The sequence below is a fragment of the Furipterus horrens genome, unplaced genomic scaffold (assembly GCF_987537825.1).
Source record: "Furipterus horrens unplaced genomic scaffold, mFurHor1.1.pri manual_scaffold_9, whole genome shotgun sequence".
In the NCBI taxonomy this organism is placed as follows: Eukaryota; Metazoa; Chordata; class Mammalia; order Chiroptera; family Furipteridae; genus Furipterus; species Furipterus horrens.
In genome coordinates this window covers 52,067,581-52,091,993 of record NW_028327179.1, presented here as the reverse complement: position 1 = coordinate 52,091,993, position 24,413 = coordinate 52,067,581, and the positions used below count along the sequence as shown (strand labels likewise).

Genomic DNA, 24,413 nt, shown 5'->3' with positions numbered 1-24,413 from the left:
TGGCTGGTGTGGCTCAGTTGGTTGGATCATCACATTATAAACGGAAAGGTTGTAGGTTCAGTTCCGTTCAGGGGGTTAAGTGAAGAGGTCTCTATACCATGGCTCGTACAAAGCAGACTGCTGCAAATCAACAGGTTGGTAAGCACCAAGGAAGTAATTGGCTACCAAAGGCACTTGCAAGAGTGCGCCGTCTACTGGAGCGGTAAAGAAACCTCGTTACAGGCCTGGTACTTTGGCACTTTGTGAAATTAGACGTTATCAGAAATCCCCTGAACTTTGGATTCACAAACTTTCCCTTCCAGCATCTGGTGCAAGAAATTGCTCAGGACTTCAAAACAGATCTGCGCTTCCAGAGTGCAGCTATTGGTGCTTTGCAGGAGGCAAGTGAAGCCTACCTGGTTGGCCTTTTTGAAGACACCAACCTGTGTGCTATCTGCCAAATGTGTAACAATTATGCCAAAAGACATCCAGCTAGCACACTGCGTACGTGGAGAACGTGCTTAAGAATCCAGTATGATGGGAAACATTTTGTTCTTTAAAAAAAAAAAAATTCTCTTCTTGTTATTGGTAGCTCTGAACATTAGAATTTTTTTCTCCATGAGTTCAAGGGGTACCTAAGTATATGACTGCAAGTGGAAAATAGGGAACAGAAATCAGGTATTGGCAGTTTTTCTATTTTCATTTGTGTGTGAATTTTTTTAATATAAATGCAGGGACATAAAGTATTACTGCAAGTCAAGATGTTTCAATGAACAAGTTTCAGCAGTTCAACTTTATAACAATATAAATAAACCTGTTAAATTTTTCTGGACAGTGCCGCTTCACAAAAAAAAAAAAAAAAAAAAAAAAAAAAAACCACAATGAGATACTACTTTATGCCCTTTAAGATGGCTATTATCAAAAACAAAACAAAGTAAGAAATGTTGGTGAAGATGTGGCGAAATTGGAACCTTTGTGCCTTACTTGTGGAAATAAATGGTACAGCCACTTTGAAAAATGATATGAGGATTCCTCAAAAATTAAACCTAGGATTACCGTATGATTTAGCAATTCCATTTCTGGCTATATGCCCAAAAATAGTAAAAGCAGATATTTATACACCCATGTTATAAGAGAATTATTCACGATGGCCAAAAGGGGGAAGTAACCAAATGTCCATTAACAGATGAATGGATTAAAAAAATGTGATGCATAGATACAGTGGAATATCACTCAGTCTTAAAAATGAAGGAAATTTTGACACATGAATAAACCTCGAAGAATTTTATGCTAAGTGAAATAAGCCAATCAAAAAGAACAAATATTGTATAATTCTGCTTACAGGAGATTCCTAGAGTAGTCAGATTCAGAGAGAAAGTAGCATGGTGGCTTCCAGGAAGAATCTGAGGGCAGGGGAAATGGTGAGTGACTGTTTAATATGTACAGAGCTTCTATTGTTGAAGATTAAAAAGTTCTGGAGGCAGCTGGTCCTGATAGTTTTACAGCAGTGTGAATGTAGTTAATGCCACAGAACTGTACACTTAAAAATGGCTAAAATGATAGAATTATGTATATTTTACACAATAAAGAAAAGATGAAAGAAGGAAATTTCACACATAACATAAAAGTAGAAAACATTTTTATGTATAGTGGGCCAGATAGGATGCCTGTTGTAAACCAAGTGTATACATACTTAATAAGGCATTCTAAACTAAACCTTCATATAAATGGTAGCATCTTAAAGATCCTATAGTTAAACTTTTTAATATGTTATACCAGGTCTTGGCAAACTTTTTCTTTCAAGGGCCAGATAGTAAATATTAGGATTTGTGGGCCATAGAGTATTTGTAGTAGCTATAGTAAGTTTTTGCATAACATTGTCAATAATTTCTTGGGAACTGATTTTACGTAAAATGATGTATAGCGAAACCCATTTGACCATAGGCTGGCTAATTGATATAAACTACTTAAGTTCCTACATCATATTTCTGGTCACAGAAACATCAAACTTCTAAATAAAAACCCAAAACAGTTGTAATATTAAATATTAAAACCAATGTGAGGAATTCATACACTTAAAATGATTAAAAACAAGTCAGATAATGATTATCCAACCTGTTAGTTCAGGGTCTCTGGTGCCTGCCTGGGCACCCAGCAGGCACCCACCCTGGACAGGATGCCCTTCCATTTCCAGGTCTACGCACACCCATGCTCACTCATTCTGGACAATGTAGACATGCCAGGTAACCCAGTGTGCACATCCTGGGATATGGGAGGAAACTAGAAGACCCAGAGAAAACCCACACAGTCATGGGGAGAACATGCTGGCCACACAGACAGTGGCCCTGGCCAGGAAGCATTTTTTTTCCTTACCAGTGTAACGATGAAATGACTATTTGAGGATCTGCTGTACTCACCTCTTCTGTTACAGTGCAAAAGCATCATTCATAATATGTAAAAGAATGAACATAGCTGTTTTCCAATAAAACTATTTACAAAATGAAGTGGCTAGCCAGATAACAAAGGTTTTTGAGCATACAAGTCTTTTTTCCATGATATCTGGCAGACCAGTGCCTAGTCCTGAGTTAGTAGTGTACTCTTTGGAAGTGTTGCTAAAGGCCATGTTGGCTTAGTAATGTATCATCCAGGAGTATATTTAGAGATTGACACAGCATGGCTTGTTCCAGGATTTCAGGGATGGCCATCAATAATAAATGTGGTAATGTAACTCATTGTATTTGTAGATTTAAAATCCATATGATCTCATGCAATTTAATATAGAAAACATCCCATGCAGATTTACTTAAATGCGAAAGTAAAAGTCCTAATTAACTGGAAAAACAGCAAAATTAATAGAAGGAATTTCTGTATTCTTTTGATAGGGGAGGCTTTTCTAAACATAACTCTGAAACCAGAAGTGTTACCTGAAAAAAAAATTTTTATGTATCAAACCTGAACTTCGTTTTCAAGTATGATACACAAAATATAACTTCTGTGTAGCAAAAGACAGCATAATAAAAGTTAAGGGAAAATTACATATACTTACAGATGAATCAAAAAAATTTTGAAAAATACTCTCAAAAGGTTAACTCTTTAATTTCTTAGGGCTTAGATAAGAGATAACCTTATGTACTGTTTAATTTTAAAAAAGCATTTATGACTTATAATCAGCAGAAATAAAAATTTTTCCCTTGTGGAAAGAATAATAAAGAAGGATCAATTGTATTTATTCAATTTGTTTGACAAGGCAATAAGGTTTTTAAAACATGGTGAGAAACTTTTTTGAGAAGTTTCAAGTAAGCTTTGGTACCTAAAGATATAACTTGTTTATTCAGATAATACCATATATAATAATTGAAAGTATGACTGTGTAGTATTTATACTGTATTATAAAATGTATAGAATTTTAAAACGGAAATGATATTAAATATTATGAGTAAGCATTTTTTTTTCCCTTCTCTCCGGGTTTTTTGTTTGTTGGTTTTATAAAACTAAAAATCTCCTGGTCCAAATTTATTATGTATCTTTGAAGGCATTAACCAAAGAAACAAAATACATACTGATGGAATAGACTGGGCCTTTGTTGGGATGGAACAGCTTCAGCTATTTGGCTTGGAGAGTTGAACTTCACTATAAAAGATGGTGCTCAATCTGGGTAGAAGAGGGTCTTCTCTTTTTTTTTTCTTTTTTTAAGTTATTTTGGGATTTATATTTGAAGTCTACATCGTATTAGTTTTTCGGTTTACTTTTTTTCTTTTCTTGGCGATCCTTCTTTTTTAAAGATTTTATTTATTTTTAGAGATGGGGGAAGGGAGCGATAAAGAGGAGAGAAACATAGATGTGAAAGAGGAGCATTGATCAGTTACCTCTCATACACATCCTGACTGGAGACCAAACCCACAACCGAGGCTTTGTGAGATGACACCCAACCAACTGAGCCACACCAGTCAGGGCTCAGTTTACTTTTAAGTTTAGCAATATATGTATATATAATGTTAATATGATTTGTTGACTTCACAGACTTGGACATATAAAATTCATCTTGATGCAAAATTAAATTAAATGCTGTTTAATTTTAGAGCTATACTACAAAATTCCTGGACTGAAGTCATGGATTTGATATTAAAACCCCGTTCTGGAGGTGAGAATAAAATTCTTGTTATGAAAAAATAGCTTATATGGCTAGGTATTCATGAAATTGCTGTGAATAAAAGTATGTGTGAAAATTAGGGTAGTTATTTCAGAATTTAAAATAATTGTTTTGTAAAGTATAGTCTATTATTCATAAGATTTATATATATATATATGTTTTATAATTTATATCTTATTTTCAGCTCCTTAGCTCATCTAATTTCTTAATTCATAAATGAATACATTCATTTCTTTTTCTCCATGTACTACTAAACCTTTGAAAACATAGGAATCCAAACATACTTCACTGGTGGTTAATTTTTTTTAAAGATATTACTTATTTATTTTTAGAGGGGAAGGGAGGGAAACAGAGAGAGAAACATTGATACGTGAGAGAAACATCAATCAGTTGCCTCTCACACACCCTCAAACAAGGACCTGCCCTGCAACCCAGGCATGTGCCCTGACTGGGAATTGAACTGGTGACCTTTTGGTTTGCAGGCCAGCGCTTAATCTGCGGAGCCAAACCAGCCAGGGCTCGCTTGTGGTTAATTTTTAAAAGCATGGTGTAATAGAATATAAAAACTTGGCCAAAACATGTTGAAGATCTTTAGTTTAAAGATTTCACTAAAACTTTCCAGAAAATATTTCTGGTATCATACTGTATGCAAATATGAAAAAGGATTTAAGTACTACTTTACAAATGATCAAAATGATTATGTCCACTTTTGGAAATCATTAATTTGTAAACTAAAAAGATGAAATTATCTAATTTTAAGGAAAGTAACCCATTAAATTTGACAACACAGTAGTAAAAGAGAAGGAAGAAAGGACTACCAAGGCTTGGTGGTAGGTTGAATCAGCTGGGATAATGTGAACAGTAACTGGCTTTAAATACTGGGGTGATAACTAAGGCATCTAATTCTGTAAACTTTTTAATCTTTTTTCACTTTCTGATGGTTGTTCTCAGGTTAGCAGAAGCTTTTACAAACAGCATTTACTAATTGTGTTCTCTATGAAGCATTTTAATTTATGCAAGTCTGTCTGTTGGATAAATTGTTTAATCACAGCTTTTTCCCCCCTCCAGCCGAAAAGGGGTACTTGGTTAAATGCCGGGAAGAATGGGCGAAGACCAAAGACCCAGCTGCTGCCCTCAGAAAACTACCTGTCAAAAGGTGTGTGGAAGGGCAGCTGCTTCGAGGACTTTCAAAATATGGAATGAAGAATATAGTCTCTGCATTTGGCATAGTGAGTGCAATTTGTAAAGTCAGGCAAATGACTCAAGATGGTTTAATGCTTTTAAATTTTATCTTTATATATTTTACTAAATTTGGAAAGATCAGAAGTTAAATGAGGATCCTGTGGTGATCTTTTAAGAGGTGTATTACCTGAATGACTTCTTTTCAGACCCCGAATGTTCTGGGGGCGGGCAGTGGATGCCAGCAGTGTGGGCATAATAATTAACATTGAGGGCATGAGAAAAGCAGTAGTGTGGAAAATATTATCTACAGGGAAATTTAACTTAAATTACCTATCTTGCTGTTTGAGAAACTCAGAATCCATTACTGAGTTCATTTCCTGATCATTCTCCAGCATCAGAACTATAACCTTCCTCGGTAAGCAGTTTGCACCAAGAAAGCGGTCTAAGTGATTGCATTTTGGTTTCGGTTCTTCATGGTGGTACAAGTTGGTACCTACTGTTGTGTAACCCATACTGGTATTTGAATATCTATAACCCAGATGATACTGAAATTTAACTCTTAAACTTAAGTCTTATTTACTGTTCCCCAAGATACATCCCAAAAAGCAGGATTCTTCATGAAATTAGTTGTTAATTCAATCATTAGGTTTTCGCCTTAAAATTATGGAAGAGAAAGCACTGTTAGCTCTATAATTGACATATATATTCCTTGGGTTTGAAATATGTGTCTTCGACTGAGGGTAGAACTTCTATAGCATTTGCTTTATCTGCATGAATGTTTGCACTGTGGATACACACGGGCACTTGAGATGGGTTCTGTCTCTAACCTTGGTTGCTACGTATTGGAGATTTAAGGTATGAATTTTTAATACTAGGGTCACCAGTAAAGTGAGATGTCTTGGAATGTACCATACTTTTAATATTTAGAACATATTTTTTCTTGCTTTTTTTTTTTCCCTTTCCTCCAGATACCTAGAAATAATCGCTTAATGTATATTCATAGCTATCAAAGCTATGTGTGGAATAACATGGTAAGCAAGAGAATAGAAGAGTATGGACTGAAACCTGTTCCAGGGGACCTGGTTCTCAAAGGAGGTAAAAAGGCAGATACTGTCATTATGCAGTCAAGCTTAGGGTCCAATTATTTGATACCAGTGCTTAAAATTGAGCCTGACTGCTAGTTAAGATGGAGAGATATCTGGTAAGTTTAAAGTGGAAGGACATTTTCAGCTCACAGGGACTGTGTAGATCTGTGTCTTTAATGAAAACTATACCTCTGATTTGAGTAAGCACCTGACTCCCATTTCTCAGCTGGAATAAGATTTGGACTAAATGTTACCTAAAATCCCTTTCCAGGTTTTAATCTGGGTCTAGCAGATACTCCTCTGCACTTTTGGATGAACTTCAGCCTCTGGGCTGTTGGCCAGTTTTAAGGAGTTTCTTAACTCCACACTGGAACTCACTTTACATGTGGGCCATGATCTAATGGACATTTAGTGCACACTCTGTGCCCCAAATGTTCCTCAGACACCCAGACAATTCCATCTGCTGTTGAGCCATTACTGGGCACTGCCCTTGTGCTAAGCCCTTTTACCTATGTCTTCTAGGTTAAAGCTCACTATTTATTACTGCCAAGTATTCTCCCCATTCTTCTAATGAAGTTTAGTCACTTGCCCAGGGTTCCACAGGTGGTTAAACAAAGAAAAGGCTGGGATTCAGTATCAGTCTGTCTGCTTCCAAAGTCCTGTTCTGGAATACCTGGCTGCCCTGTACTATTTTGAAGACAGCCTGCTCATCTGCAGGTGTGCCTGTTGAATTCACTGAATTATTTTTTTCCTGACTTAATTTTTTTCCACCCCAGTGTGCTGGTCCTGCTGAGCTGGCCCCAACAAGTGGGTGGGCTGCACTGGGGAGGTCAGGTGGGGAGCACTGAGCTGGCCCACAGGCAATGAAGATACCAGATTTCTGTGTTACCCCCACCTGCACACAGAAGAGCAGCAGTTGGATCTGGCCTTCTTCCGGTTCCTGCAGGATCCAGCCAGATGCCATAAGTGGGAGGAAAATTGTGGGAGAGCAATCTTAATATATAAAACATCTGATCAACTAAATAAACATTATTAATTATGTGCCAAACACTGAGACCTTTATGATCTGTAGAACTAGTTCTTACAGGATGGTTCTTTGAGATAATGCAATACCAACAATATTTGATCTTACCAGTCATTTGAACAATCCACACAGTAGACACAGAAAATGAACAAAATACTTGTTGATGAAACTTCTGAACAGGAATAAAAACATCAAGAAATAAACAACAGTGATGCTTGGAATCCCAGTGCAGAAGAAGGGGGTGGAGAACAGGATGAAGATAGTTTACATTTAACCCTTGAAGAGAAGGAAAACAAAGAATACTTAAATTCTTTATTTGAAATTTTGATTCCTATGGGAAAACAAAACATTACCTCTGGATGGACATGAAGCTGATGAACTCTTGATAACTTTCAAGCACTGCTGGAGTGCCAAATAAATTCTAGTGAAGAGGTTCTGAGAAAGTGCTTTGAGACAACAGCAGTCAACCTATTGTTCTGTTCAAAAGCACAACAGAAACAGAATCTAGAGATCTTCTGTGAGAGCTGCATTTGGGAAGAAACTCAGGGAAGTGAGAGAGTCTCACTTTTCAGTTATCACTGATGACATAGTGGACATAACAGGGGAAGAGCACCTGCCTGTGTTGGTGAGGAATTTGTGGGCGAATTTGTGGGCTTCCTGCCTTATGAAGCTGATGTTGAGATTTTCACTATGAAATTTCACACTATGATAACTGAGAAGTGGGAATTAAACATGGATTATTGTCATGGCCAGACTTATATTATGTCCAGTGGATTTTCTTCCAAAATGAAAGTTGTTGTTCTAGACTTTCAGAGAAATGTCCCCAAGCTGTCTATACACTTTGCTCTTCCTGTGCCTTAAATATGTGGTTGCCAAAATTGGTGCCTGTTATGGGAGTGTCTGTTGCATTAGGAACAACTTAGGAAGTTTGTTCTTTTTTCTGTCAGTCCCCACACTGTTTTTAGAGCTTGACAGTGTAATTTCTGTCCTCTTATTAGAACAGTTAAGAAAGGGGTAAAGAACTAAAGGAAATTTACCATTCTCAGTAGACAGGTAGCCATAATGCTTTTGAAATTTTAGTGGACCTTCTACAAGCACTTCTTTTATGTTAGATGATAGCCAAATATTTGTACTCTGTAGTGCAGTAACACATTTTTATTTCATCGTTACCATTGTCATTCTTAAAAATCTTCTGTCTTTTACAAGAGCCTTTAGGAAATATCTCCAGGGGCAGACTTACTTTGTCTTCTTTCCAGCCAGTAGCTTGACTGCAGTACTCCATTCATTCAGTGAAGCAATGGAAAGTATTGAAGTTTATCAAGAATTGTGGTTTGAGGAAGCTACCAGTTTGGCAACCAAACTTGATGTTCAGATGAAGCTCCCTGGGAAATTCCACAGAGCTCAGCAAGGGAAGCTGGAATCTCAGCTGACCCGAGAGTCACTATAAAGAAGCTCTAAGTGTTCCAACAGTGAAACACATTATTCATGAACTGAAAGATAGATTTTCAGAACAGTACCTCAAAACTCGTAAATGCTTATCTCTGGTACCCTCTGTCACGGGACAGCTCAAAAGCAGTACATTGGAGGAGCACCATGCTGACATGTACAGAAGCGACTTGCCCAATCCTGATACATTTTCAGCTGAGCTGCACTGTTGGAGAATCAAGTGGAAACACAGAAGGAAAGGTAGAGAGCTTCCATCCACCATTTATATGAAGCCCTCTGCCTGTCAGACATCAAGTTTTTTCCTAATGTTTATGCATTGTTGAAGGTCCTATGTATTCTTCCTGTGATGAAAGCTGAGAATGAACGCTATGAAAATGGGTAAAAGTTTCTCCAAGCATAACTGAGGAACACTTTGATAGACCAAAGGTCATGTAACTTAGCTTTGCTTAACATAAACTTTGGTATAAAACATGATTTGGGGAGACTTCCAGCCAAGATGGAGGCGTAAAAACACATGCTGCATCTCCTCACAACTAAGAAGGAACTTAAAACCACTTCAAAACTTACAAAAACGAAAACAAAAATCCAGAAACTACAGGGAAGCTCAGCAAAGAAAGAAGACATAATCAGCCAGAAAGGTAGGGGGGCCGGAGCCTGGATGGAGAGAAAGAGGAGTGGCCGTCGGGGTGGTGCTTGGCAGGCAGCGCAGCTAGAGGCAGCACCACGGGAGGGCATGGCTGGTGGGCGCGGCTGTCAGTACAGCAACTGTAGCTGTGGTGAAAAGCACATATAGTTTAAACCCGAGAAGCGATCCCAGTCCCAGAACAGACCATGTAGCTTGCGGTTCCAGCGCCAGGGAAAATAGAGCCACATTGCTTCTGACTGTGAAAGCCAGTGGGGGTTGGGGCAGAGGAAGAAGCTACCAGTCTCAAAAAGGAGGCAGCTTGCTTAGTACAGGAAGAGGGAGAAGTGCCTGGAAAAGCAGCAGCAATTGGCACTGTTCCCTCTCAGACCCCTCCCCCACATACAGCACCAAAACACGGTGAAATAGGCACCAGTACTAACAAATACCTAAGACTCCACACTACGCACATCACAGAGGCAAATACAGAAAGCTGTCAAGATGAGGAGATAGAAATGCTGTCAAGATGAGATAGAAATACAGCCCAGAAGGGGGGGTCAGATCAAGGTCCCAGTGACACAACTAAGCAACAAACAGATAGCACACATAACAGATGAGGAGATAGTGAACTTAACAGATACACAGTTTAAGGCACTGGTGATAAAGATGCTCACAGACTTGAAAGAAAAGGTTAAACAGGACAGCGAAAGAATGAAAGGCTATCCTGCCGAAGTAAAGGAATATCCACACAAAACAAGTGGTGAAGGAAAGGAAATGAGGGTTCAAATCAACAAATTGGAGCACAAGGAAGAAATAAATAGTCAACCAGTACAGAAGGAGGAAATGAGAATTGAAAAAAAAATGAGGAGAGGCTTAGAAACCTCTGGGATAGCTTTAAACGTGCCAACATCCAAATCATACGGTTGACAGAAGGTGAAGAGGGAGAACAAGAAATTGAAAAATTATGTGAAAAAATAATGAAGGAAAACTTCCCTAAATTGGAGGGAAAATAAACATACAGATCCAGGAAGCACAGAGTCCCAAACAAAACAGACTCAGGGAGGACCACACCAAGACACATCATAATCAAAATGCCAAAGGTTAAGGATAAAGAGAATCTTAAAAGCAGCAAGAGAATAGTAGAGTATTTCCTACAAAAGGGTACCTGCAAGACTGTCAGATAATTTCTCAAAAGAAACTTTGCAGGCAAGAAGGGACTGGCAAGAAGTATTCAAAGTGATGCAAAGCAAGGACCTACAACCAAGATTACCCAGCAAAGCTATCATTCAGAATGGAAAGACCGAGAAAGTGCTTCCCAGGCAAGGTAAAGCTAAAGGAGTTCATCATCACCAAGTCATTATTACATGAAATGTTAAAGGGACTTATTTAAGAGAAAGATGATGAAAACTATGAACATTAAAATGAAAACAGTATCACAACTAACAACAGAAGTTAGGGAATGGAAACAAAGGCAAACTAAGCAGTCAGAATGGGAACAGAATCATAAGTATGGGGAGCATGTGGGGGGAGCTCAGCTGGGAGGGGGAAGTGGGAGAGGGAGGAAAATAGTGCAGGAATTAAGCATAGTAGGAGGGTGCAGAATGGACAGGGGGATGTTGAGAAGAGCTTTATACATGACCCATGGACATGTACTAAGTGAGGGGCACTGCTGGAGGGAGGGGCATTGCTGGGTGGAGGGGAGCAAAGGGAAAAGAAATTGGAACAACTGTAAGAGCATAATAATAAAAGTACAAAAAAACAAAACATGATTTGGATTTAATGGTGGACATGTTACCATTGGTGTGTAGCTAGATATTGATAAGGGAAGGAGCAAAGGGAACTAGACATTGACCTCCGCATCTCCAGTACTGGATTGTTGTGGGCACAGGAGAAGGTGCTGGATCATAAAGTCCTGTCAGTAATGGGGTGTGGACCCATCCAAAGCCCATGAAAACTTGGGAAGTTGATTGGTCATTTTAAGGAACTACCTGGGCCATCCCAAACCTAAGCTTCTGGACATAACCCTAGGGGAACAAAGAAGCTCTCTTGCTTATGACCTGCACTCGCACAGTGCACAAACCTGTTCTCTCCATGGCCCTGGCAGCCACATGGCCTGTGTCCATGCAACGTCAAAGTCTGGCTCCAGGAGGGATCCTGAAATGGACTACAGCAGGTAACACACGCTAAGCTAGCCAGATGCTGGTCTGGATTGGACTTCAATTATGGAGCTCACTCTCTCACCCATATGGCAATGTGCCAGCCCCACTCATCCATGCTGTCTTGCCCAGGAGAGCACAACCACATGGGTCTAGCAGCCACCAGGCCCACAAGAAATGGCATGGGCTCCAAAAGGACTAAGCTCTATCTCTCTTGTCCACCTGCTAATAACACTCACCTCCTGCGCCCACACGTTCTCTATAGCCATGTGGCCATGGCATCCATATGGCCAGCAGCAACGTGGACTCTGCCACTGGAGCAGCTAAGCTACCTGGATGGGGAATAAGACTATTTAGTGGACACCTGTAGGCTCCAAAGGACTAAATTTTAATATGAAGCAAAAGCTCTGGACATCAGCTTTTGTCTTGGCCTTGCTGAGGACAAGATTGGACTTTTTCCATGGTGAGAGAGGAAGATAGGACATTGGAAACCCAGGGGGCAGCTTCTATCTCCACATGAATAAACCATGCCCCACCACAATCTCCCATGTGTGGGTTCCTTGGAATGCTTTCCTTGTGATACCATGCAAGAATCTAATTTTCAGCAACAACAGATTCATGTATCAAATTCTATACAACTAAATCAGAGCTTCCTACAGAATTCAGAAACCATCAAAAATACCTGAGAGACTTTTAAAATAGGCTCTTAGATTTGATATTGAAAAAATCTGTAAGAAATTTGAAAACATCTTATAGAAAAGCTATAAGGTATATGTAGGACACTTAATCACTAAATATCTTGGGTACATTAGCCATTGATAATCTGCCTGTTTAAACAGTATAGAAAGTGCCATGTTATATTTCTGCATGATCTGCATGATCTCTGCTAATGGCACTTCGGAATTGTTTTAATTAAGTCATTTAGACGTAATATTTATTATCACTGTGGGTCCACTTGTTAGGTATTGAGTTATCAGTTCTTTCAGGAAATAAATTTTGAGGAGGGATGGGAGGAAGGAATACAATTTTATAAAATTTTACAGTGAAGCCCACAAGTAACCTTCGAAGAGCAGGAGTTTTAAGTATGCTATTAAAAATCTGTAATGGAAGTTAAGACAGTGAAAGGAACATGTAAGGTTGCCAAACAGTGATTTCAGTGTAGGTTTTTGTCTATTTATACAATGATCTTAAAGAAACAAGTTACAGTTGAAGGTGAATGGAAGAACCTGCCAGTATTGTTCCACATCTGGTTGTTGCTGTTTACGTACCTTTGTTGAGCCTATATCTTCATGACCTTTTTAGCAGGTATATGTCAAACATTTCTGTTTCATAATCAAGACAGGATCAGAGGCCATGGATACTGACAACTGATTTGCCTTTTTCTGTCTTTTTCCATGACTCTATCTACTGCCTCTTCATTTGTAAGCAAAACCTGGAAATCCTACAAAAATGTGTTTTTGTGGTTATCTAGGAAAAGTACAGAAAATATTGCTGTTATATTTGGTGAAGAAAGCCAATTTTTATCATTTATTTCCACTTAAATAAAATATGAATTTTGTTTAAAATTTTTAAAAACTATTATTTCCTTACCCAATATTAATCACATCCAGTGTGTTTTAATGTCTTGTGAGCCACCACATTTTGTCCTCTTAACCACAGACTGATTTTTTTAATTGTTTATTTTTTAGCAAAGTGTATTAAGTTGTGATAGCTTTCCAAATAGTATTTTGTAGCATTGTTTAATAAGTAAAAGGAACTGATTGTCAAAAGCAAGCATTCCCAAAAAATACAAGAGCAGCTGAGAAATAAGTTTCAAGTTTGTACTTTTTCTAAGTCTATAATTTTTGTTTCTTGTGTAGTGTAGAAAAGAGAAAGGTATATATTGCAGCTTAATTTCTCTAAGCTTTGTAGGCCACAGAACTACCAGCTTGCACTTCTGACTGCTTAGATGTGTATAATTTTAGAAGATTGAGTTCATGAAAATATTGCCTATTTTCTTAATTTATTCATTTGTGAATTTTTAGCCACAGCCACCTATATTGAGGAAGAAGACATTAATAATTACTCCATCCATGATGTGGTAATGCCCTTGCCTGGTTTTGATGTTATCTACCCAAAGCATAAAAGTAAGTTCCCTGTATGGGGAAATAGTTAAAGTCTAACATAATTAAGGTTGTGTATGGGGAACTAGGTAAAACAAAATCTAACATAATTAAGCCATTGGCAGCCAAGAGTAGAGAAAGAGAAAAAAAATCAGTATTTTAAATACAGTTTTAGAACTCTGCTATCCATCAGATTTGAAAAATGTTTAGATTTCAAGCATATATAAATTATGTTTACTTGGAGAAGTCTCCCAAGGTATGCATTCAGATGGATAATTTAAATTAAGAAACGTGGTGGTTATATTGGTATTGTTGTTACTAGTGTTGTTGTTAATGGATTATTATTTAAATTTCTGAAATTCACTAGTTCTTACTGTGAAAAACGCTCACAATAAAAACACCAGGACACAGGACTTTAGCAGTAACTAAGGCAGTTGTTTATTCACAGATCTGCAGCTCTGGGTGCAGCCAAAAAGCCAAATCAAAGATGCGCACCGATACACGAAGCAGGCTACTTTTATCCTAGTGCTAGTAAACCCCCGGCATCTCCCCTTCCCCTCTTCTCTTTCTCTGTTTTTCCATGCTGGATACTCAGAGTTACAATCTAATGTGATTAAATTAACTGAGGGTGATCTGGTTATAGGTCTGTCTCCAGCTCTCCTTTGAAATTTCCCTAACTTCTTTGCTGGGCTGTCTAGCTACATTTTCCCATTTCCCAAAGTTTGGTGATGAGTATCTTTCCCCTTTGTTTTCAGAAGCATTCGTGCTGAGCTGTGAAATGAATGTCCCCTTCCTGATTTGTAAACGTGCTAATAACTGTTAACTCTTGCTCAGAGACCCTCTAATTACATTTGTCCTTTGCTGCTAATTATTTTCTACTGGTTTGAGAGTTACCAGTTACCTTGCCCCTTACATTACCACGGATGGAGATGGTTTGGACTTTGAGAATGTGAATGGATAACTTTTTTTTTTTTTTTCTATCTTAACTACTATTTGCTAATTGTGTTTTAAAAGTTGACAAGCACAGAAATTTATCAAGTGAAAAGTTAGAATTATTTCCCATTCCCCAGAGCCTGTTAAGAATTAGTTCTGTTACCTTCATGGATGGCATTGGTGAGGGTAGCAGGGGAACTGGAACTTTTCAAGAACTCAGAAATTTTTTAAAAAGCAGCTCTGAGCATTCAACTAACTTGGTGAAACTGACCCTGGAGGTTCACCTGAGCCAAGGCTGAGCTATGAGAGGTGTTTTCCTGTTAGGGTGTCTTTCCTCTCAAGAAGTCAGAATTATTTTACTTATCAATGTTATATTCCTTGAAATTTTACAAATAATGAAATGATTAGGATTTAACACTCTTCTTTGATAATGCAAATACTTGTAAAAGAGTTAAATGGTAATCTGCCATTTACATGTTAATTTAATCAAGTTGCTGTGCTCTTAATACTTGTGTGAGGTTGACTTTGCTGAGGGAAAAGGAGAGAAAAGGAGGGGAGAATGCATAAGAGAGGTAGATAAGGAAGGGGTATGGTCTGCCTGCCCAAGGGTGGTGGCACAGAAAGGAATTGAGGAGACCAGCACCAGGAGCTAGTACAAATGAAAGTTAGTAAGATGCTCATAGCGACACTTGCCCTCTTTCCAAGAAAGAAAAAAAACAACATTCTTTTATCTTGTGCCTCTTAGGATCAGAAACTTGGACTAGCACCAATTAAAACATAAATTCAGCACAGCCTATGACAGAGCCATTCATGAAAACCTTGTGGTTAAGGCATGAGCTCACAGACTGGATGTGTGGTAGTCCAGGCTAGTGGATTCATAACACATACACTTGTGTTAGCATTGGAACAGCACCAGAATGTTACCGACGATTGGATCTCAGTTTAGCAATCTCAGTACTTGAGTTCTAGCTAAGAAAGAATTCAGAGCCAAGACTCAAATACAAGCAAAAGTTTATTTAGAAAGTTACAGAGGTAGAAAAATTGGGCCCTGGAAGAAGTGAGCCAGCTGGGCTGCATGGGCTCAGGAAACAAGTTAACAGAGGCAAAGAAGGGCTCTTGGAGATTAGGAGGGGAAAAGGCAGAGAAAAACATGCCTGGGGAAAGGGGACAGGAAAGGTGCTGACAAGCTCCCTTGAGAGAGGGTGCTGCCCTGGGGAAAGAAGGGGGTAGGGAGAGACGGGGGCTGGGTCCTACATCCTGAGGGTTTTAATCTGCTTTCTGAAGCTGGGTATTTTTAAGGAAGTCCCAGGGGAGGATCTCAATAGACTACTCATCAGCTCGCCAGGTGCATCCTTTCAGGGTCCTGGTCTCTACTGATTGATTGACACCAGGGCCTGGGGGTCATTAGTCATCACAGCTGGTCTGATGTCAGCCATGAGCTTGCTGATTTTATGGGCCTGGAGCTGAAACACAATTGAGGCCTAGATGTTACCTCTATTTGACCAAAACTATGTCTCCATGGTCAACAGACTGGAGGTTTTGTTCCCAAGATTATTTGATGCTAACCAGAACCTACTTATCCTGAGGGCTTACTGCTTAAGGGAGTGGTGGTGTCAGGGCTCTTATTTCTCCTCTAAAGGGGTCTACCACATGACTAGTGACAGGCAGAGGAGGACAGGTCAGGAAAATCTGAACCTCGTGGTCAGCACTATGAAAACCACATCGCTGGTGATATGCAAGGGAGGAAAGGTCACTCTGGGAGCGAGGTCCCACGCTACAGTTATTCATTGTGAGGCTCCCAGGGCTTTCCAAGCCCTGCTGACCTTTCGTATCTGGCCCACAGTTCTTGTCCTTCTCATGCCTGTCTAACCTCCTACTACACTGGTGTCCAGCAACGTTTGATTTAAGGGTTGTCCTGATAAGTGTGTCATGAGAGAGTGCTTCCTTGATCTTGGTGTATGTAGCATTTTTTATGAATAAGTTGAATAAAGAAATCTGCTTACGGTATTTGCAAATCGTGTCACCCAAAATAGTTAATGTTAATTATATGAAAAATAAGTATTTAAAAAGAACTGCAGACGTCATTTGATAGGGTTAAATGTAAATTCTCACATGTATGCTTAAAGATCAAATTATACGTAGATAGAAAAGGCTCAGTTTGATAGCAGTCTACATAAAAAGTATCTGGAGTTGGGAGACTGGATGAAAGAAAGTAAAGGGATTAAGAAAAAAGAAGTAAAGCATACATTGGGTTGCCAAAGGGTCCATTTAGTTTTTTCTGTAAAATACACATTTTTCATTTTCACCAATAAGTTTATTGAATTGAATATTTTGGCTCTATACTGCTATTGGCTTCTAGTGGGTAGAGGCCAGGGGTGCTGCTAAACATCTTCCAAGGCATAAGACAGCCCCACAGCAAAGAATTATTTAGCCAAAATGTCAATAGTACCAAGAAACTTCACAAACCACTTTGACATGTTCGATCAGTCACAGCACACCTTCACACATTGCACAAATCTTTTTTTACGTTTCAGTTGCATTTTTATCTTTCTTGAAGTAATAAAGCATAATATGCCAAAAATGTTGTGTATCTTCTTTTATCTTCAGTATTAAAATGGCTGCATAAAAATTCACCAGTTTTGATAAACTTTAAAAATGCACGCTGATGTGACAGCTATTACAATAGAGTCTAACAAAATTGTTTCAGATGAAGTTAAAGACTAAGCACTACAAGAGCCATTGTACAGAAAAAACTAAATGAACTTTTTGGACAACCCAATACATATAACATATAAACACACACACAAAAAAAAAACAGTGTGGTGATAGCCAGAGGAAAGGAGGCTGGGGTTAGGGGGAGGTAGGCAAAGTGGCAGGGGTAAGGGGATGGGGAAAGAAAGAGACTGCTTGGGGCCGTGGGCACACGATGAAGTGTGCAGATGTTGTTTTATTGAGTTATGCACTTAAACCTGTATAGTTTTAAATTCAATTTTAAAAAGTATCTGGAGTTTCTGTTGAACATAAGCCTGTTGCCTAAGGCAAATAAGGGAGTTTAGTGCGGAATGCAAAAATGTTGAAGGAACAGTTGAGGGAACCGTTGTTTGGCTTAGAGAAGATATGGTGTAAAGGTTTAATATTTAATACATGTGGAAGTGGGCAGTTATTCTGCTGTGTTTCAAAGCAGTCCACAGAAGTTACAGGAAGCAGATTTCAGCTTGAAACAGGAAAACTTTCTGATAATTGCATACCTCACTAAGTAGTTCCCTGTACAGGCTGGAGGGCTACCTCAGGTGTTAGGAAAGAGGTTCTACATCAGGTGCTGCCAGGGTGAACCAGATGGTTTTCTCAGGTCTCATATTTTATGCATTTATTTGTAACTACTTTCTGCCAGAAAGAGTTTGAGGCTTCAGTATATGGTCTCTTTCATCTCTGAACACCTATAAATTGTGGTTTAGTAACTTATGATGAAATGGCCTTTTGTAACTAGCTTAGGAACCTTACACCCCAGATTCTGTGGCTGGTTGCAAAGATAACTTACAAGTTGGCCAAACCTAAGCTGGAGACACCTAGTCCCAGTTAGTAAGTCAGGAAGCTTTGACTCCAGAGTCGAGACTGGATTGTAAGTTAGCCTGACTAATTTTGTTGAGGCGATCCAACTAAATTTACATATTACTCTATTTGTAATACAATTCAAGGAAGCTTGCTGACGTGTTACATTCCAACTGACTTTTTGTATTTTATGTTAGTTAGTGAAGCCTACAGGGAAATGCTCACAGCAGACAATCTTGATATTGACAACATGAGACACAAAATTCGAGATTATTCCTTATCAGGAGCCTACCGAAAGATCATTATTCGTCCTCAGAATGTCAGCTGGTGAGTAACTGTCCAGAATGAAATAGAATTGAATGATTATGTGAGATTTTGAGCTTTCACACCACATATATATTTTTCACTGCTTATAACCTGATGTATAAGTGTTAGTTGTTATTATTAATATTATCACTGCTACTTTTGGTATTTTTCAAATCAAGAAATAAATGATTGCAAACATATAGTGAAAATGGCTTAGTTTATATTTTATTGACAGTAAATTACTGAACAAATGTGCAGAAAATTGACTTTTTTCCTGTAAAAGAATTTTCATCCTAGGGAAACATTTCCTATCTTTTACATAGGCTGGCATCATCTGTCATTGTGATATATAATAATACAAAGGCAATACTTATATATAAAATCTGGCCCTGTTCTGTTATTGAATAGTTCCACTATAGTCTACAATAGGCCTATGTGTTTTCCTTGCTAAACAAATGGTGCTAAGTGACTTAGTACCTTTTATGGAAGTTCACATTTATACTTTTTTTATTTATATGTTTTAAAGGGAACTTGTTGCATATGATGATCCTAAAATTCCACTCTTCAACACAGATGTGGACAACCTAGAAGGGAAACCACCACCAGTTTTTGTTTCCGGTAAGTTTACTCAGCCATCAGATCTGTGTCAACTTCAAAATATTTCCAATACAAAAACATGTTTTTAAAAACTCTAAATAATCACCACCACTTCCCAGCCACTCTGTAATGTCTGTTTTGTGTTTTCTCATCTCAGTTTTATGAGTATAGCTGGAGGTCAGTGATTGAAACAGTAAATCCCACTGAAAATGAATGACAGTTATAGAAGACTTTGATTTTAGGTGATTGAGTGTTTCCTCCTCATCCCCAGAGAGAGTTAGCAAAGGTGAGCAAAAATCCAGGAAGAGAGTCTAAAACATTAAATTTACATTGTCAAATTCTTGTGCCATTCCTTTGTCTGTCTTCACCTTGTGCTCCAAAGTTTTTAAAATTTACACACATTTCTCTCCTGTGCTATTCTGTCATCTGCCCTTTTTATGATGGTTCCACAGATCTCTTGCTTCCACACTCACTCTCTGAGGCCCCCCGGGTAAGAAGCAGCCTGGGGAAAAGAGCAGTTCTTTTGTTTGATTTTGCCCCAGTCTGCAGCTGCCCTACTTTTCTGACTGTTCTCTTCTCGATTGCCTGGCAGAAGGCAAATACAGAGCTCTGAAGATGGACTTTTCTCTTCCTCCTTCTACCTATGCCACCATGGCCATTCGAGAAGTGCTGAAAATGGACACCAGCATCAAGAACCAGACCCAGCTGAATACCACCTGGCTCCGCTGAGTCCTTTGTTTCCAGATTAGAAAATGCAGACAAATGTTTGCTGGCTTCCTGTTCATCTTTCTTTTAGTACAGACCCTTAGTGGATTTTGAATCTTTGTAGTAAAAGATTATTTGTATTTTTTCAAATTTGTATTAGCTTAATTTGCAATATTTATACACATATACAAATCCTGAGGATCCTAATTCTAGCTCAGAGAATATAAATTGGTCACAATATATTTCAGGTGCTTAAATCATAGTAAAATGTCACCAGTACTGGTATTATAATAATTAAAAAGGAGTTTAAAGTAGCAGTTATAGGTTTTGCTTCCTTCTTGAAGGACAACAGGAATTTTTAACATCCACAAAAGTATACAATAATGCATTTTAAGAGAAAACACAACAAAACAAATCTTGACGATGGATAAATAACTAGAGCACCCCCAGCCTCTGAATATAAATATAATACTTGTGCTTATTTAAATAATGATAAAACATCTACAGATTTAGGGATACAAAAATGATTGTCATTATCTAGCTTATATATCAGATTTAGGTAATTGTTGATAGATTTTGTTTTTAGCTTCAGTGGCTTTTACATTTATATTATTGTCTTGCAAGAGAGTTGCATCGATAGGGCATTTTTTCTTGATGTAAACGTGTGCCTCTTCTTATTAGTTAAGGTCTACTTTTTACTCTAGGTGCCTTTTATGTTCAGAACTCTTTTCACTGGACTGGAATTTGCCCAGAAGTAAATGATAGCAGAGAAGAAAACTTAAAAAATTTACAAGGGCTCCTCTTAGCATCATTAACCTTCATCACCAATTGCTTAGGTATTTTCATTTCTGACATTGTGTAAAACTTCTCTGGTATGAAATGATAAATATGCCTTTCCAAGGGTCTGTGACATAATTGTACCAATTTTTATTTTCTATTATTTCTAGAACCAAATATAATAAATATTTTTTAAAACTCCTTTCTGCTAGTTATATTAATAAATTGAATAAATATCTAAAACTGAATGCAAATGATAATCTTAGCAAGGAACTGCTGAAGGATCTTCAGAAATGGTGCTGACACAAAGCTGTGTCATGATTGGGTGTGAGGTATGAAAATGGTATTATTGAGTATCAAATTGTATAACTACTAGACTTTGTTAGACGAGATTCAAGGTTATTCTTATAGTGGCACCATTCACTTACCTTCCAGTGTGCTCTGTAGAGTGGGAAAGAATGGGAATGAGAAAAGCTGCCCTCCTAGGAATATCACAAAATGGGAGTGGGAATGACATTTTTGAAGCTGAACTTATCTTTCCTTCATCTGGGAAATACTTAGGGCTCTGTGTGATGAATTTATTTTCCTGACTGCATTAGCCAGCTCCCAGGCTGTATGTGTCTCTTCTTAAAAACACCAGTGGGAAAACAATGATTCAAGGTGGATTCTTAGAATTATTTTGAGACTCGGGGACCTATCAGCTAACTCTAGGAACTTGGACAACTTGAAATAAATCATTGCCTTAGCATAGATGTCGAGACATTTTCTTGTTGTTAGCAAATGGCAAGGTTTCTCTAAGGCAAATTTACAAAGACTGAAAGCAACTACAACCTTATCCTCAACATGGAAATACCATTTCCTAAATTTTTACTAAGAGAAATAATAAAGGATTATTATTTTTATTATAATGTAAAACCAGCACTATTTGCTAATGGAAAAGTAAGCTCAATAATCAAGCTCATATGATTAACTTTTTACTTATGGTTTCATGTGGTGGATAGACTGCTATTATACTAATTAAAAAGATTCCTGATTGATTTCCGAATCAACTGGAAAATTGATGACAGCCACAATAGTACATTAGTACTTAAAACTTCACCAGTATTCCAGGCAGCACAAACTGGTATTTACACAGAAATGCATTTTGTGGCCAACTTTGCACGAAGAAATAAGGTTGTGTGTATGTGTGAGTGTATCCTACAAAAAAATAAATATATAAATTCTATGTTAACATGTAGCCTATACTGATATATCTGTATGTGGTGTATTTTGAAACATAAAAACAGGCTAGGAGAATACCATGTAGTTACCGCACATGCATAAATGAAAGCATAGTGAAAGAAATACAGAGCTAAGGGTGGCCAGGTTCTGACCTTCATTGGTTGAAGAGTGCTTGCATAGCAAAGGATAACTTGAAACTTTTTCTTTGTTCAATGAAATCTGTTTTCCTCCTTCATGTGGCTTTGTTTCTATAGGATAAAAACTCTTCAGTTTTGGATCATGAATTCCTTGGAAAATCTAGGGGAAAAAATATGGACACTGTCTCCAGGGGAAGGAAAGGGGAAAGTGTGATTTTCTAGGTATATGACAGGGGACCCCCCCCAAAAAAATGGAACTTATTTATAAAAAAATGCGTATTACATGTTTAAAGGTCAGTCACCTTCAAAATACTCTCAATTTGTTGCAATACACCAATCAAGATGTTTTTCCACTGCTCAAAAGTTTTTGAACTCATTGATTTTGATGCCTTTTAGTGCTTCTGCCTTTTTTTATTTCACTTCTTCCACATTGGCAAAACATTTCCCTTTAAGGACATTTTTCATCTGGGGAAACAAAAATATGTCACTCGGGGGCAAGATTGGGTGAATAGGGAATGTAGGACATGGGGTTCATGCAGTTCTTGGTCAAAAACTGCTAAACACTCAAAGTAGTTTTGGCAGGTGCACTCATAAATCACTCATCATGAAGTGGGCAAGTGGGTTCAAAGAGTTTTCAAAAAAATTCACCGAACCTTAATTCAGCCTCTCACAACAACACCAGCTGGTACACCGATACTGATGGGTTCCTAGAATACGCATCTAGCGGGGAAACCTGTACTGTTATACAAGGGGCCCACCCTCCAAAAGATAATTCTGTGTTTTTTGGGGTACCTCGTGTGTGTATGTGTGTGTGTGTGTACATACATATAGGTACATATGTGTATATATACCAAAGTTTAAACACGTGAAATTTTTGTACAATTTTATGGGCTTCAGAGTATTCAAATAAGACCCCCTACTCTAGGTAAGTGCTTTCTAGACTTTAATGTGTATAGGAATTACGTGGCAATCTTGTTAAACTGCTGAACAAGTTTTAAGAACTCCAAGTGGAGTAAAAAATACTGATTTCTCACAATTCCTTTAAAAAAAAAATCTGTGGTGTATATCTCAGAACTAGAACAAAGAATCCAGATATTTATATGGAACCACAAAAGACTGAATAACATAAGCAATCTTGATAAAGAACAAAGTTGGAAGTATCATGCTACCTGATATCAAATTATACTACAAGGCCATACTAATCAAAACAGCATGGTACTGGCATAAAACAAACATAGGTCAATGAAACAGAATACAGAGCCCAGAAATAAATTCATGCCTTTATGGCCAATATTTGACAAAGGAGGCAAAAACATATAGTAGGGTAAAGAAAGTCTATTCAATTAATTGTGCTGGGAAAATTGGAAAAATACACGCAAAAAAAAAAAAAAGATAAAGAAACTAGGCCACTTTACAATATACAAGAATAAACTCAAGATCAATTAAATATTTAAATGTAAGATCAAAACAAAACTAAAAAATACATAGAAAAATCTGACATTTAGCAATATTTTTTCTGACCTATCGCCTTGGTTAAGGGAGACCACTGAAAATATAAACAAATGGGACTAATTAACCTAAAATGTTTTTTGCACAGCAAAGGAAACTATCAACAAAATGGAAAGACAACTTACCAAACAGGGGAAGATATTTGCCAATGATACATTTGATAAGGGGTTAATATCCAAAGCTTAAAATGAACTCGTACAAAACACCAAAACAAACATTCCAATTAAAAAATGGGCAGAGGAGCTGAAAGACATTTTCCCAAAGAGGACATACAGATAGCCAATAGACATGAAAAGATGCTCAACATCATGAATTGTCAGAGAAATGCAAATTAAAACCATAATGAGATACTATGTCACACCAGTCAGAATGGTCATTGTCAGTAACTACACAGGTGACAGATGCTGGCAAGGATGAGGAGAAAAGGGAACCCTTGTGTACTGTTGCTGAGAATGCAGATTGGTGCAGCCACTGTGGAAAACAGTATGGAGATACCTCAAAATATTGAAAATGGAACAGTGTGGCTCAGTTGGTTGAGAGCTGTCCTAGAAAGCCAAAGGTCATTAATTCTTTTCCTGGTCAGAGCACATGCCCAGGTTACAAGTTTAATCCCTGGTCGGGGCTCGTGCGTGATGCAACCGATCAATCTTTCTCTCACACATCGTTTCTCTCCCTCACTTTCTCCATCTGTTCTCCTCTCTCTAAATATAAATAAATAAAATCTTTAGAAAAAGTTCCCACTTGAGCCCTGGCTGGTGCGGCTCAGTTGGTTAGAGCATCATCCTGTAGAATGAAAGTTTGCAGGTTCAGTTCCTGGTCAAGGCCCATACCCAGGTTGCAGGTTTGATTCCCATTGGGGCACATATGAGAAGGCAACCAGTTGATGTTTCTCTCTCACATTCTTGTTTCTCTCTATCCTTGTCTCGCTCTAAA

General features: G+C 38.0%; 1 protein-coding gene and 1 pseudogene across 1 annotated transcript in view; both read left to right on the top strand.

Moving 5' to 3' along the window:
* Positions 1-20,814, top strand: part of PUS7 (pseudouridine synthase 7) — an 83,021-nt gene extending 62,207 nt beyond the window's left edge. Inside the window, exons 10-16 of the mRNA XM_090287323.1 lie at positions 4,059-4,120; positions 5,198-5,358; positions 6,280-6,406; positions 13,669-13,770; positions 18,426-18,555; positions 19,061-19,152; positions 19,724-20,814. Of these exons, the coding sequence (XP_090143449.1) occupies positions 4,059-4,120; positions 5,198-5,358; positions 6,280-6,406; positions 13,669-13,770; positions 18,426-18,555; positions 19,061-19,152; positions 19,724-19,860 (811 nt within the window). The 3' untranslated portion in view covers positions 19,861-20,814. The remainder of the gene's footprint in view (positions 1-4,058; positions 4,121-5,197; positions 5,359-6,279; positions 6,407-13,668; positions 13,771-18,425; positions 18,556-19,060; positions 19,153-19,723) is intronic.
* LOC150001741 (52 kDa repressor of the inhibitor of the protein kinase-like) lies at positions 6,413-12,330 on the top strand (annotated as a pseudogene).
* Positions 20,815-24,413: the final 3,599 nt, after the last annotated feature.